At 41.9% G+C, this 15,597-nt stretch overlaps 1 protein-coding gene across 7 annotated transcripts in view; it reads left to right on the top strand.

Annotated features, from left to right (window-relative positions):
- Positions 1-15,597, top strand: part of nfixb (nuclear factor I/Xb) — a 136,507-nt gene that overhangs the window by 16,643 nt on the left and 104,267 nt on the right. For 3 of the 7 annotated variants that reach the window (XM_085453186.1, XM_085453197.1, XM_085453189.1), the window contains one exon: positions 2,101-2,136. The exons of the other annotated variants lie outside the window; for them this stretch is intronic. In XM_085453186.1, coding sequence (XP_085309312.1) covers positions 2,101-2,136 — 36 coding nt within the window. The remainder of the gene's footprint in view (positions 1-2,100; positions 2,137-15,597) is intronic. 7 annotated transcript variants of the gene reach the window in all.

The following is a 15,597-nucleotide window of genomic DNA, read 5'->3' as shown; positions in this document are numbered from 1 at the left end:
CTATAAAGACAAACTTGTTTATCCCTCATTGGTTTCGGCTGACAGTGGACTGCCAGGGCTGCTGTTTTATGTGTAATTCATTCCTGATTTTTACAGTGGTTTTATTAAAAAGAAAGAAAGAAAGAAAGTGTTTTCCTCACATTGTATGAGACTCTGCTACCAGACGGGCCGAGAAGGATGTTTCTGGGTTCGTCCCACGCGGGCACAAGTCATGTCTGGTTTCCATTTAAAAACATTAGTCTCCCCGATCATGATGCCCGTAGAGCCCAGAGAGTTTATTATTTTCCCATTTAATTCTTCGTTTTATTGAAGAAGCTATTAAAGGCTACTTAGGGTGCTGACTTCAGGACTTGGATGGTGAAGCTGTATTAGTACTGAATAAATTTTATATATATATATATATATATATATATATATATACACTCTTTTAACTCTGCAGATGACTTTATCTGCAACATAAAAAATATTGCACAGTCACAGATAATCCCTAAACAAAAGAAGCTTTTATTTACCAACATAAATTTCCCCCTAATTCAAACTAAGTGGCAGCAGAAGCTCATACAGGCTAATGTAGCACACATGGTGCACATGATGGGAACTTACAGTATGTCTTTGACTGGGCATGAAAAGGGATAGAAGCTCATGTTGTATTTCTTGTCATTTTTTAATAATTAGTAGCCTTATGTGTGCGCAAAAACAACTTCCCTCTCCGTGCAAACAACCTCCTCTCTTTTCACACACACACACACACACACACACACACACACACACACACACACACACACACACACACGCGCGCGCGCTTTCTCTCTCTCTCTCTCTCTCTCTCTCTCTCTCCCTCTCTCTCTCTCTCTCTCTCTCACACACACACACGCACTTTCTCTCTCTCCCTCTCTCTCTCTCCCTCTCTCTGTCTCTCTCTCTCTCACACACACACACACACACACACGCGCGCTTTCTCTCTCTCTCTCTCTCACACACACACACACACACACACACACACACACACACACACGCACTTTCTCTCTCTCCCTCTCTCTCTCTCCCTCTCTCTCTCTCTCTCTCTCTCTCTCACACACACACACACACACACACACGCGCGCTTTCTCTCTCTCTCTCTCTCTCTCTCTCTCTCTCTCTCACACACACACACACACACACACACACACACACACACACACACACACACACACACGCACTTTCTCTCTCTCCCTCTCTCTCTCTCCCTCTCTCTCTCTCTCTCTCTCTCTCTCTCACACACACACACACACACACACACTTTCTCTCTCTCCCTCTCTCTGTCTCTCTCACACACACACACACACACACACACACACACACACATTCACATTCCCTTGCAGCTCCGTCTGCAGACAGAAAGGCACATTTTGTTTATTTAATTGCTGTTAATAATTAAGAAATCGAGCTTGGACCTCGGATATGGCAACACATGTAAACAATCGAATGAATTATTAACTGTGTGCTGGGATGTGACGGAGACTGCGTGATGGAGGCAGATTACCGAGAGAGCCCCGAGAGGAGAGGAGTGTTTGCTGCGTGACTCCCACTGCGTTTCAGGATGTACTTTCAATGCATATTTATTTATATTTTAATCTTCCATTAGTAAGAATTGGGTTACGGTTCTTTTTGCATTGCCTCTTCCATTGCATTTCTTTTTTTAAAGGATTTTGGAAACTATACTTGGGAGTGCTGCTCAGATTATGCGTCGACATAATCGTGTTGTTGCTAATCGTTTTGGGTTGTTTTTTTTACATAATGCATTTTCACTTTTTTACCCCTCCTTCTCTCGCTCTTGCTTTCCCCCAAAGTTTTAAGTTCCCAGAAGGCCACCGTGACGCAGCACAAATCTTAAAAAGCCAAACATTTTGGGGAGGAGGGGATGGGGGTGGTATTCAATGCTTTTCTTAATGTGTTCAAATCATTTATGCAGCTCGTAATGTTGTCATCTCAGACTGTTTTCACTGGTGCGACGTTTTAACTTATTCCTTCCCTCTGCCCTCCCCTCCCTCCCCCACCCTCTGCACGCCTGGACGCTGACCCCTGCTCTCCTCGCCTCTTAACACCCTCTCAACACTAAAGTATTACCCTACTCACCTTCTAAACAATGCCTTAGTGGTAAGTCCTGTTTAGTCCCTTTTTTATTCAGCATTAGGTGTATGTGTCTTCTCTTTCTTTTTTCCTTTCCTTTTTTTTAATCTTGGAAAAAGAAACAAAACAAAAACCACTTTTTTTTTATCCTTCTCCTCCTCCTCACGTAGGGCCTCTCACTCTGACCTGTAGCTGGATTTATTGCAGGAGCGCGCTGACATTGTTTAGCACACACCTAGCAAGAAATATTTTTCACATTATATGCTTTTATTTTGTTAGTGTTTTTATTTATATATATTTGTAGTTAAAGAAAAACAGCGGGTAATGATCAAAAACTGACCGCAGGTCCAACACTATGAATAAATGACTGCGGCGGTAAAACCAGATTATAAATCGGCGCTACTTTCCAAATAATACTTGTAACAATCCGCGAGGAAAGGTCGTTTTCCGTGACTTTAAAGAACTTTATTTTCCTGCGGATCTATTTTCTTAGTAGCCATAAGTCGCCTCTGCTCTGAGATCCACGATGTCAGGCTCCGTGACTTATTAGTTTGTCCGCCACAGTTTCCCCTATCAGCGCGATATTTCTCCAAGAGGATGTATTATATTTTTCTTACGTCACCGCCAATCGGTATCTCGCGTTATCAGAAAGACGCGTTTTCAGTGACAACAGAGTATTTCTTGGGGGGTGGGAGGGACATGAGCTTGTTTATTTTATGTGAACATCTGATAAACAAATGTAATCAATATCTGGACTTTAATGCATTAACTTTAAGTTTACACAAATTTGGTGACCCCCACCCCCCTCTCCTACCCCCACCCACTTCATCCACTCCCTACACATCCAGGCTGTCTCTCTGTCTCTTCCCATGGTCTGGAAAATGAGTTGGAACAGCTGTTCAGAGGATTAAAATCCGATGGAAGGGTGGTCTGAATAAACAGAAAAATGTTGGATTTTTCAGAAACCTAATGAACAGCGTGTAACCAAGCGTCCACGCGGGACATCCGATTGTTCACCTGAAAGTTTTGGTTAACACCAATCTGAATGTCTTTACACCAGTTAGGCCCGTGAGTTGGCACCACTGGGTGCCCTTTTCCAGCCAGACTGTATTGCTCCCATCCTTTAAAAGTCAGTTAAGGATTGGTCTTAAATTACTCAGGTGGGCATATTTAAATCATGTTATTGTCATGTGATCAGGTTCAGTTTCACAACAGCTTAATTGCTTTGATTCTATACACACACACACACACACACACACACACACACACACACACACACACACACACACACACACCCCTAGTGTAATCCAGTAAAGCTATAGAGGAAGAAGAAGAAGTGTGGAAAAGAGACACAGCGGCCAGTAAAGCACTCTTCTTCTGGCCACCAGTCAGAAAAAATGAACTCATAGCTCGTTTGATTGACAGGTAGGGCTGATCTACTGTGCTCTCTCGTCTCCTGGTTGTGTGCGCACATGTGTAACTGGAGTGCTGGACTGGCTGTGCTGGTTGTTTTGTGCTGTACAGGCAAAGCTGGACCCTTTCCCCCTCTTCATGGGATACCAGGAGGTCATAATGTCAGACTGCCTGGGACACTGTGTTCCATTTATAACACAGTCAGTTACAGGCCCATCCGCCTCAAAACCCACAACTGCTAAAAGGCTAAATATTACACACACACACACACACACACACACACACACACACACACACACACACACACACACACACAAATATCACCTCAGGCCTCAAACAAGCAGGTCACTCTGATAAGACATTGTAAAACTCCAAATGAGGGCTTTTTAGCGTGACATGGAATATTTGCATTGAAAGCGCATGACTTAGAGGTTTATGAAGGTTTCTGTGATTATTGTCAGTCAGAAATGTGACTGAGGGCCACCGTGCGTCAGCATGCAGACATTTACTGTCGTTTTTTTGGTTTTTTTTGCACAGAAAATCAGAGCTCTCTGTGGTGGCAGAGACAAAGACAAGATGAGTCGGGTGCATTTTTGGCAGCAGGGAATATAGATTTGAATTAAGTAGCATGTAGTTTTTATCTCGAGCTGCATGCAGAGAGAGGCAGAACCAACTGCGTCTCATTCAATATCAGCACAGCTGTCCCAGCATCCGTGGAGAATGGATTCCTACTGCTATTGCCATGGGAGGCTCCAGCCAAGAAGAATGGGAGGATATCCAGTGTGTGCGCTTGTGTTTTAAAAGGAAGGCGAGGAGTGAGAGGGGCGAGGAATATGCTGGTGTGTCTGTGTGCACACATGTCTGTATGCGTGTGTATGTTTGCGTGATTTTTGCATGTGTGTGTCATGTTGTCTCCACCCGCCTCACTTTTCCTTCGCTCATGTCACCTCTGGCATGGATTAGTCTCTGGCACAACCCTGGCAGTGCCGGCGGCCCCAGTGCGGTTCTGTGGTCGCCGATATGTTGTGCCGTTGCCATGGCTACTGAACACACACACACACGGGTGCTAAATTACATAATTGAGCTAGAATATACAGAGGAACACAAAATACTTAGTGTACAATGTGAGCAGAGAAAAGGGAAAAGGGAAAACCACCGAGACAAAGTGTTCCTTTACCAGAATATGAACCGAGAGCTCAAAGCTGACATGCATTGGTGAATATCTAAGAGCTTTGTCATAGCTTAACACATCGGTACAGCGTGTTCTTTCCCTTGATTTTGAGTCATAAATCTACATAAGAGTGCTGCCATTATGCGGATGTTTGGAACAACAGGCAGTTGAGGGAAAGGTGTTTGTGGTGGCACACACGTGCATGTGTGTGCGCACGCGTGTGTGTGTGTGTCTGTAAAAGCCAAAAATGTCTGTTTGATAGGGGTGTGGCAGGTTAAGTTTACACAAATGCATCATTCACATAATTCCTCAAGTTCATCTCATTGTCCTCGTCCTGAGCTGTAGATTGGCCCAACTGGATCGTCGGTGCGCTACGAATTTAAAATCTTTGAATTGGAAAAGTAGCAAACACCAAATATCCCCCAACCAGGATTATCAGTAACCCTTACTCCATTGAGTTGCATATTAACCCAGAATTAGCATCCATTCGAGCTGCGGTGTTGTACACTTAATAATAATGGATTGGATTTTATATAGCGCTTTTCAAGGCACCCAAAGCGCTTTACAATGCCACTATTCATTCACTCTCACATTCACACACTGGTGGAGGCAGCTACAGTTGTAGCCACAGCTGCCCTGGGACAGACTGACAGAAGCGAGGCTGCCATAACGCGCCATTGGCCCCTCTGGCCAATACCAGTACCAGTAGGCGGTAGGGTAAAGTGTCTTGCCCAAGGACACAACGACCAGGACAGAAAGCCCGGGGATCGAACCGGCGACCTTCCGGTTACAGATGTGCTTCCCAACCCAGCCACGGTCGGTGGTCTCTATTTAAAAAAAAAGCTTATTTTTTGTCTTATTAGACTGATCCATTATGGGGGGAGGGCAAAAAAATTGCAAAAACAGAGTGCTAATTAAATTGTCAAGCATTTGATTAAAATTTTACTTGATGTGAGGAAAATATTCAGCAGAGCCAACCTCTTTATTCCAATAAAACCCAATATGCAGCGCAACTGTGTTTTGGCCTCAGGACGAGCAGATGTTCAAACCTTGGACCTCTAACGGCTTGAAAAGGTTCAAGATCTGAACTCTCATGAAGAACTGAGGCATAATTTTAATTTGCATAGCAGCTTTAGTGTATTTATTGGTTGCTATCGCTCAGCTGTTAATTCATAATTGCATATCAGTTTGACAACATGTTTATGTCGAAGCAACAAAAGAAGTCCAGTAGACAAAACTGTCACTGCTATAAAAGGTTTTAGTCAATAAAGTCGTGATGCAGATTGTGAAATGAAAAATGTTGTACATTTCTCAGTGTTTAGTTAGTTTTGTCTCGTGTTTAGAGCCACCGACGGCCGACTCAGAAACGTTTCTAAGCGTGCTTTGTTCTTGTGTTGAGTAAATTTGAACGACTGCCAGTATCAACACACGGCGCGAACGTTGACAGTAATTCATTCTCTGCTCTTTCTTTTTAATCAACAGCATTTCCGTGAAAAGACAAGCCGAGTGATATTGAAGTTCTTTTGTGCCCCACAAAATAGAAACTAAAGGCCAAAACCCGCGAGTGGGGTGAAACAGCCGCTGCATCAGTCTGTCACAAGTCAACAGGAATAGATAGAGATTTGTTTTGCGGATCATTGACAGCCCACTCAAGGTCACTTCAGTGTGGGCAATCTGGGCATGTTGTTTGGCCTGTCCTGCCTGTCTGTCTGACCTACATCTCACTGCTCTGGCTAAATATATACAGTAGACCCCTCATTACAAAGCTTCCAGATTAATCTGGATGAAATCTGAGCACCGTTCTCCCCCGCCGTGTCTGACTGCAGTCTCTCTTCACAGACTTCCACAGGCTGACTTTCTATCTCACCCAGTCTCTCAGACACTAATATTCAAAAACTAAAGAAATAAATGAAGCTGGCAGATGAAGTCTTTCATACAAATGTGGCACACACTTATGCGTTATCATCTTGTAAATAAGATAAAAGCCACAAAGGCTTCTGCTTGTTCAGAAACAAACGTCTACACGTACAGTACAGCATTTCTGCAAATTCAGTCCTAATGTTGGCTATATACGCTATGTTTTGCTGGGCTTCAAGCCTGAAGCACCTGCACATACTTAATTCCACAAGACACAGGTGTGCATTCTTTCAGAAAAAAATCACACCCATCACGACTCTGTTGTTGCAATAGACCGTTTACTGTATTTAATTAACCACAGTATTTAAAAGTAGTCACACAGTCCTGTGAAATGAACTCCAGTACCCTTTTAGTGACAGCTCCCCCCGGCCTAGACATGTTTATTTAGAAACGCATTTAATACTGCTGATTTTATAAAAGGGGATGTTACTGCTTTAATTTTGATAAAGAAGCAAAATATCAGTCATAATCCATCTTTTTTGGCTAATTTATCCAGTTTATTTTTGGCTAGCTATACGCTTTAGCTAACAAGTCCAGTCATTTTTCTAATGGTTTTAGCTAATTGTTGTTTACTGCTACTAAATAAAATATCAAAGAGTTTTGGTCTGGAGAATCGAGCATTGAAAAGACTTTATTAACATTAACATATGAAATATTAAAAACCCGTATTCAGATGTCACTCAGTTACCAGTTGCTTTAAGCTAACAGTTTTAGCTCCTTTAGCAACAATGTTCAGTTAACTGAACTGTCTGTCGCTACACCTGAATATTTACCCATTACAATTGCTATTTTTTTCATCTTAAGCTATTTAAAAATATTTGTAAATAATTTTTAGTTTTCTGTTTCAACCCTCTACACATTATTTTAGCTAAAGGTTAAGTTTTCATTACGTTTAACTAATTGTTTAAAATTCTCTCTCACACCCATTGCTCTTATGCATTGTCAAGAGTCACACATAGTCACAGCTAACTCAGTAAATTGATATAAACAGCATTTCTATTGCTTCAAATTAATTGAGCGTTTCTAAATTCTTTCCACGTACCTTCTGGCAATAGCAGAAACACCCCCTGGGGCACTCTACCATATATATGGGAAGGCACCAAAACACATTTTTCGCTGTTAATCTTCAGTGCGTGTGTGTGTGTGTTCTACCCATCCTTGTATCACTAGGCTAAAGAGACATCTCTGCACACCTGGTAGAGCCTGGAGAGGTAATAATAATTTGGATAATTTGGATACAAAGACTTCATCAGGCCACAGTTAATTAGGAAGCGGTGGCGGTGTCTGGGATGGAATGACATCACGTGGTTATGATGTCATGGCATTAATCATCTTTTCACCACTTCTTTAGTTCCCCTTTGAGTAGAGGAGGGATAATGGGGCGCTGATTGGCTCGTTGATTTTACCTCATATTTCCCGAGGCTTTCTTTTACAATCACACCGCATTACCTCATGCTGTAGGGAGGGAAGTGATCGAGGGCTGGCTATGCTGATCCATAGACCATGCAGGAGTGTAACTCCTTAGACTGCGAGCCCAACACTGATTATGTCCCGGGCTTTAACGTTACATCAACATTTCAGATGTACTGTTTTCTCTTCCAGGAACATGGCTTAAAGATTGTGACTGGGCTTACAAGGCATTTATTGGGTTAATGTTGGAGGGAAAATCTTTTCCTGTCTTGGGGGTGGGTGGAGGAACGTTGACGCTGGGAGGCTTATGAACCCGCAAGTCAAACAGTAATGAAAACAGTTGTGACCTGATTTCAAGAGGCGGGGAAAAGACAGTGTAGAAGGGGGAATGAGCATTTTAAGATATAGACAAAAAGCTGCAGAAAATATCTGGGGCTACTTTCTTTCGTTCTTTTCCTTTTCTTGCTTTCTTTCTTACTCACTCGCTCCCCTTCGTGTCTTCCTGCTACCTTCCCTCTCTTTTTGTCTGTGTATCTAATTCGGCCACCCCGTCCAGCAAGGAATAGCTGTCACCCTGGGGAACAAAACGCTAGAACTTGCTCTTCAGAGCAGGAAGTTGGCTTGGGGCCAAGGGTGGAAAATCTATACCCGGTTGCATAATATAACATATCTTTACCTCAGATGAACTCTGAGGAGGCCTGGCAGCTGTGAGCAAACAGAGCTGGAGGGCGGGAGTTTGTGTGTTATTAACTGACTCTGTTTGTGTGGAAGTGTCTGTGTATGTGTCGGGTATGAGTGCACGCTCTATGCTTCTTGTAACTTGCGTTTGCTGGCCGGCGCTGCAGGCCCAAGGCTGTTTCAGACCCCCTTGACAGTGGAGTCGAGTACAGTAGAGTCAAATAGAGCCTTGTTGAAATAAGTGAGGAGTAGAGTAAAGTTGAGTAGAGGAGTCCGAGGCCAAGGAGGGCTCAGGGTTAGATTCAAACACAACTCTGCGGCTTCTACTTTTGGCTCAGGGAGCCAGTAACTACCATCCCTACTCCAGCTGCAGCATACTCTGGGAGGGAATTCAGATATAAACTTTCTGCTCTGTTTAGGCTCAGAGAAATAGCTTCAGGATTAGTGTGTGTTACATGGAAAGTTGTATATTTGACTGGAAAATTCAGTGCAGGATGCGGATTTCATGTCACTGCTAAAATATAAAACACAGATGGGCCAGATTTAACTTTACTCTGCGAGTTCACGGACGTTCCCCGCTCGTCTAACTCTCATCATGACAGCTTGTGAATTCGCTTCCATGGTGCATTCATCCCACTGCCTTCCCTTTATTAAGACGTCACTCTGGTCTAGGTATTATCTCTAAAGGAGGCGTTTGGAGAAACAGTAGCGTGTGTGGAGGGGACAAGGAGCGAAATGTCCTGATAGCATTGGGCTGTCTAACGTGTCAAGCTTCTGTCAGTCCCTCTGCAAAGCCCAGTGAAACTTAAAGCCGGCCTCATTACAGTCATCATCTGGAATAAAGTGCAATCATCACCGCCACCTGTGGAAAGCTGCGGTGGAGAAAAGACTCTCACAGGCCTTATAGACCGGTCTGCTGGACTCGTGTATCACTTCACAAACACATTTTATATCATTGGTGTGATTTTTTCCCCCCACTTCCATCTGCACACCTGAACACAAATATATCAAGCCAGAGTTAGGTCTCATATGGGGACCACAAATTGACCGTATATTGCTGCCAGGCTGTGGAGATTTATGATGAAAGTGAATAGGGATGGTGTGGGCGGGGATGCAGAGGTGCATATTATGGCGCCTTTTTTTCCTTCTGTCTTGGAAGAGCTGATGGTCTTGAGAATAGTATAGAGGAGTACAACAACAGCAGAGCTATTTTCATTTTAGGAAGATTATAGAAAGAAATTCAGCACAAAGAGAAAAGAGGGGGAAACGGGCGCGAATGAAAGAGGCCATAGTCTGTGTATTGTAAATACAGTAGACTGGGGAGCATTCCATATCCTTTTATTTTTTTTCTACCAGCATGATTTGTTTGATTTACTCTCTATCAATCAGCGGAGGATGTATTTAAACAGACTTGAAGTATATTTGAGAAAGCCTCTTTATAGCTGTGGCTGTTTGTATTCTCCTTTTACTTTCCTTGGAAGCAGACCGTGATTAAAACAGACGATACAGGCGTATTGTGTTTCCTAGGGGATTGGAAGGAATGCAAATGCATCATAACCATATTATACTAGTTAGGAGTGCTTTGTGTTGCCAAGCCTCTGGATACAGGAGAGAGTAGACACAGTTACTCTAAAGAGTCCCGAATGCCACAAGTGCAACAACAGGAGAGGATATTTGACACTGCTGGACCATATTTGACATTTCATCGTATACACACGGCGCTAAAAGCCTGCGCCGCATAAAAATACAAAACTTAACGCAGGAAGCCCCCCCAAAAAAAGTTCTGCTGTGTATATATGTGCGTGGAGCGCCGCAGAATCCATTTGGCATTTTTGTTGTGAGGGAAGCATGCTGCTGGTGGGACTTTGGCCTGCACAATCCCTTCTCTGTTAAAACAATGCGGCAGTTGTCCTCACTAACCTAATTACTCTCTCCAGGGGGAGAAAGGCAACAGCACCAAATCCCATAGTTAGGAGCTCTGATCTGGGCCCTGCTGTAAGAAAAGGCCTCATTCATTTCCCTCCCTCCATCAGCCACACATGCACAGGCTCACACAAACACTTTCTATTTTTCACGGCGATTGGATTCAGCCTGAAAGAAGCTAATGGTTCGCTAATACGCCCCGATATTTCTTTTGATATGTGTATTTTTTGTGTCGTTGTAACAGTTAATTACATCATTCTGATAATAAAGAATTTGCATGTAACATTCATGTCATGATATGAGCTTTGTGTTAGCCCTGCGAGGTGTAAGGTGACCCTAACCATATCAGAACATGTTTTTTCTCTTAATTTGTTCCCATGAGTGTTGGGAATCAAAGAAAAAATAATAATAATTGTAACTGACTTGCATAAAAAATTACATTTTGATATTTTTTTGTTTTTGCTATTCTCTAAAACAGGGTTAGGGCCATCGCTGACCATCCTAACCTAGCCAATGAAAAATGCATTAGCAGGAAATGTTGTTTATATATTAATGATGTAGCTTTGACCCAATGTCAAACAGGAGAAGTCCAGTGGTTTACTTTGAAATGCTCTCAGTTATAGAAATGACTAATACCAGCTAAGATCCCAACACATAACCATATAAGACAGTAATATGAAAAAGAAAATCCCACAAACACAAAGTCAAACCGTGTTTTTATATCAGTGCTGATTTTTCTTTTCATGCTAAAATCCAGAAAGCTACTTTTGCACGATACAATCAGAAGTGTGAAGGATGCACCTTTATACCATGTAACATGTTGACATTTAAAACAGTTTGCAGATATACCTTATACACCCAAACACAAGTTGTCAGTTCATTAGACACTTGATATATATTGAGGACTATATATCTAAAAGAAATAGCTGAGATATCACCTTTTTAATGTTTATTAATGTAGAGGTTTTTCTACGGCCCATATTTATATTATTCCAGCTGTGTAATACCACAATATCATATGTAGTATCTGTATATAAACTGTCCCTCACAGCTTTGTTTAGGTTATTACACCCTTGCCAAACACAGAAAGAAGCTTAGCTTCATTATATTGATGGTGCGTTCATCGGTGTTTGTTGTCAGAGTCATTTGTGGGAAGTAACCTTAAATATTGGCACAAACCTCACTTTTCTTGTTCCACATCTATCCTTTGTTTTGTCTTTCTCACCCTCCCTAATCGCTCGTCTTTCATCACTGCATTGGCACCACATTAGGCTTCTTTAAAACTTTATTACAGCAGCTTCAGACGAGGAAGTCCGCATAGCAAGAAGGAAAATGGGCATTTGTGTTGGTGTGTGTGTGTAGTGGCATTCGCTAAGAAAAGGAAAGGGTGTTAAAACCTTAATTCTCCCTCAACCAACCTGTTTGGGTTTTGTTTATTTGTCGCTTCTCTCTCAGGAAGATTAGAAAAGCCATTGTGTTGAGGCTTGGGAAATAAGGCTTCTAAGTTTATATTTGGAGATTGTTGCGGTGCTGCGTTGTTGGTTTAGACTGTTGGGGTTTAGACGTCTTTGTTTGTTTATATGGAAAAAGGAAAATTTTTACTGAGATCGAGATTTCTCTTGCAGGGGAGACCTGCACACTTACAAAAGCATCACGAAAAATGTAGACTATTGACCAGCATATATTTGCATTTTTTAATTCAATGGTTTTATTTACTGTATGACTGTGTCTTTGGAGCATGCTTAGAATAACAAGCTCAACAGATCGCATGTCCTGGTATTCTCAGGGCGTATAAGGAGACAGTAATGTTTGTGTATACATGCATGTGTGTGTGTGTGTGTGTGTCTGGCCGTGCAGTGTTTGTCTTAGGTCCCAGCTCCTTTCCTGTGGTGTGTGTGGGCTTGAATCGGTCCAGCCTGTGTGGACCCTGCGCCCTGTTTGTGCGCCTCTCGACACTCACCCTACGGCACAAACGGAAGCTCTGCTTTAACAGCATGATCGGGGCTCTTCCTGCAGTCTCCAGCCCGCTTTATTAAACCTATGGCTGTCCTTTTACGCTCCCTTTTTTCAGTCACTGTTAGCGCTTTGCATCTTTCCAACTAATCTATTAACCTTTGCGGTTCATATAGCCTCTATGCCAACTTGTGAAACTGCCCTGTCAGTGGCAGCCATGATTGACCTTCTCCTCAGTCACATATTTAACCCTTTCTTCATCATTCACTGAGCAGACCCTGAAATGGGTTTTCTGCTTCTTTTTTAAATGTGAACCCAACTTGATCTTTTCAGTTAGATATACTGCGCAGCCCTCGCTGAGTATGTTTCCACAAACCTTTTAATGAATGGAAATGCAATGCGAAAAGCGGCGACTAATTGCTGGAAATAGATCCCCTATTCTTTCATTCTAATTTCTTTTTTCTTTTGCCCTCCTGGTCTTTGTATTTATTGTGTTCTTTTAGCCAAGAGATGTCCTCCTTTATCAGGGCTCGTGCAGACACAAACAACCACACCTCTGTCAAATATTCGCCCCCGGTTGGTGCTTTTTGTCCACAGAGGGCACAAAGCAAAGTACGGGCCTACAAGCTCTGCAGTGAGCTTTACTCTTCATATGGGATCCATACATGCAGGACCTCAATTATTAACTTACGGTCAAGGCTCAAGCTCGGCAATTTGGATTATTACAAGTTAAAGATAATAAAGAATATATAGACAGGAGGCTTTGGGGGGTGCACACAGACGTGGTGGGTGAGACAGTGGGGGTTGTGAGTTAGGGATGGCAGCAAAGCATTTGCATAAAGGGCAGGGCATCATGCCCAATGGTGGAAAAGGTTGGCATCACGCCTTTCAGACTGGCAGAGAGGGAAGACTGGAGAGAGAGACAGAGAGAAAGAGAAGGGGGGTTGTAGTCAATAGTGCATCCCTTGTTCAGAAAGAGGAGGTCCCTAGCTGTTGGCAGGAGAGCAGGCTAAATCTCTGGTTTGATTGTGTGCTAGATTGCCCCTTTATTTGTCTGATTGCAAAGCGTTCAACACTGCATTAGTAGTGGGCTTTACTTTCCTGGAGCCTTTATTCAGGAGGGAGTTTTTCTGTCTTGGCCTGTTCTGTGATTGTCACTCCACATATGTCTCAGAGTTTGGATTGTGTGCAATCATCAGGCAGTTTGAGAAAGTTTCTGACCTGTCTGTTTTATCAAGCCTCTGCTCTTTATCCGCAAGCCTCCCGCTAAGGTTAACGACAGTGTTGATTTAACTCGATGCCATATTCAGATGTGATTTCGAAGATAAATACAGACCGGAAGACAACTGCAGAGAGGCAGGCAGCGGCTTCTGCCTGTCTGTATGTGTACGTCTCTTACCTTCTGCTTCTCAGAGCCACAACACTGCTGCTCCCTTCATGCCGTCTGTGGTTCTGGCGATCTGAAGGCAGCACGAAGTGAAAGGGACAACTATGTAGTGCAAGCATGTTATTTCTATCCCTGAGTTCCATAAGTGATGTGTATAGAGTCTGAGCTTTCTCCACATCGCGCACAGCCTGCGGTCATTATGACCGCTAAGAGTGTGATGCCTGCAAACTCACTGTGACCATAAACCTCAATAGGCCTTTTCATTAGGCATCTGTGGGAGCTAATTAGCACTAGTCATGGGAAGTTACTGTCTACGTGAGTAAATTGATTTTTCGTCAAATTTATGCTTTGATCAAAGACAGTCAACTAGAATTTTGGCTTTCATTTTGTCAGAAAAATCTGAGGAAATTCAGTTAATGTTGGTATGAAGTGTAGACGTATGGTCAGCGTTAAGAAGTTTTAGTGCAAGGTAAATTATTCCAAACATACACTGTGCGACAAGCAGAGAGCTCAGCATTTCCACGAGGCTGAACTTGTAGACAGAAAGATGCACAAGAATAATCCCTTTAGTGAGGTGGCACGGACAGCCATAACAAGCTGCGCCGCCTAAGAAAGAGCACCGTGCGACAAATAAAAATGTCCCTTTACAAGTAAAATCATAGTTAATTACAAATGAATGTGTTTTTATGTTAAAAAAGATCTAAATTTACTGGCTTGATATTATTTCATTGTGAAAAATATTTCTTTGTAAAATGTAAGCAACATGCAAATAACTCAGTAATCACTTGCTTTCAACAATCACTACATAGATTTATATAGTGTTAAAAAAATCATTATTTACAAAGTATCCATGTGTTCAAGCAGCAAAAAATTGATACAATTCAAACAAATACATTTTTACTGTGTGCTTCGTGTGGAAACATAGTTTCATATTTTAGAATAGATTTCTATTACTTAATGTAACTGTTTGAGGTGTGTTGTGTTACCTAATGGCCAAATCTAGAGGTATTTGTATTTCCATTGCATGTTACTTACACAATTTTACACCACTAGATTACAAAGAGGAATAACTGGCTCCATTTAACATTCTTCACTATTAAAAAAAACTAATTTTGTCTGTAATTTTACTCTGTGTTCTCCAAATATAAATAACAAGTTTACTAAATATAAACATATTTTAATAGCAAGCCAGTTACAATTACTTCTTCTACTATCCTAGTCAGTTTCTGCATAGAACAGTGTGACATGAGTCTCCCACACTCTTGGTACACAAGAAATTTTTTTTAAAAAAAAGTAAAATTCCCCTTGTTTCAAATAAAAACTTGTAAAAACGAAGCTTTACATTATAAGCCTTCATTTCCAGACAGTACGCATTTAGCTGCACACTGACCAGTTATTCATACACATCCACAACAATAATACAGTGTCAGTATACTTCTCTATATAAACACGTATACAGTTCATGTAATTACTACAACAATACTTATTCAGCTTCACCTTTACAGGTCACACTGGTAAAGTTCTGTTTGTATATTTCAGCGTTAATAATACAATATGTAAAAGTTAAGTTAGAGTTCTTGTAATTAGTATATATTAATGATAATAGGTTAACAAGATTTTAATTACATGACTTTTA

The sequence above is a fragment of the Copadichromis virginalis genome, linkage group LG4 (genome assembly GCF_057382275.1).
Source record: "Copadichromis virginalis isolate Kocher_CV1m ecotype Utaka linkage group LG4, C_Virginalis_male_GT1.1, whole genome shotgun sequence".
Lineage (NCBI taxonomy): Eukaryota > Metazoa > Chordata > Actinopteri > Cichliformes > Cichlidae > Copadichromis > Copadichromis virginalis.
Note: the sequence above shows the minus strand (reverse complement) of the source record. Positions and strands in the feature narration are given on the sequence as shown.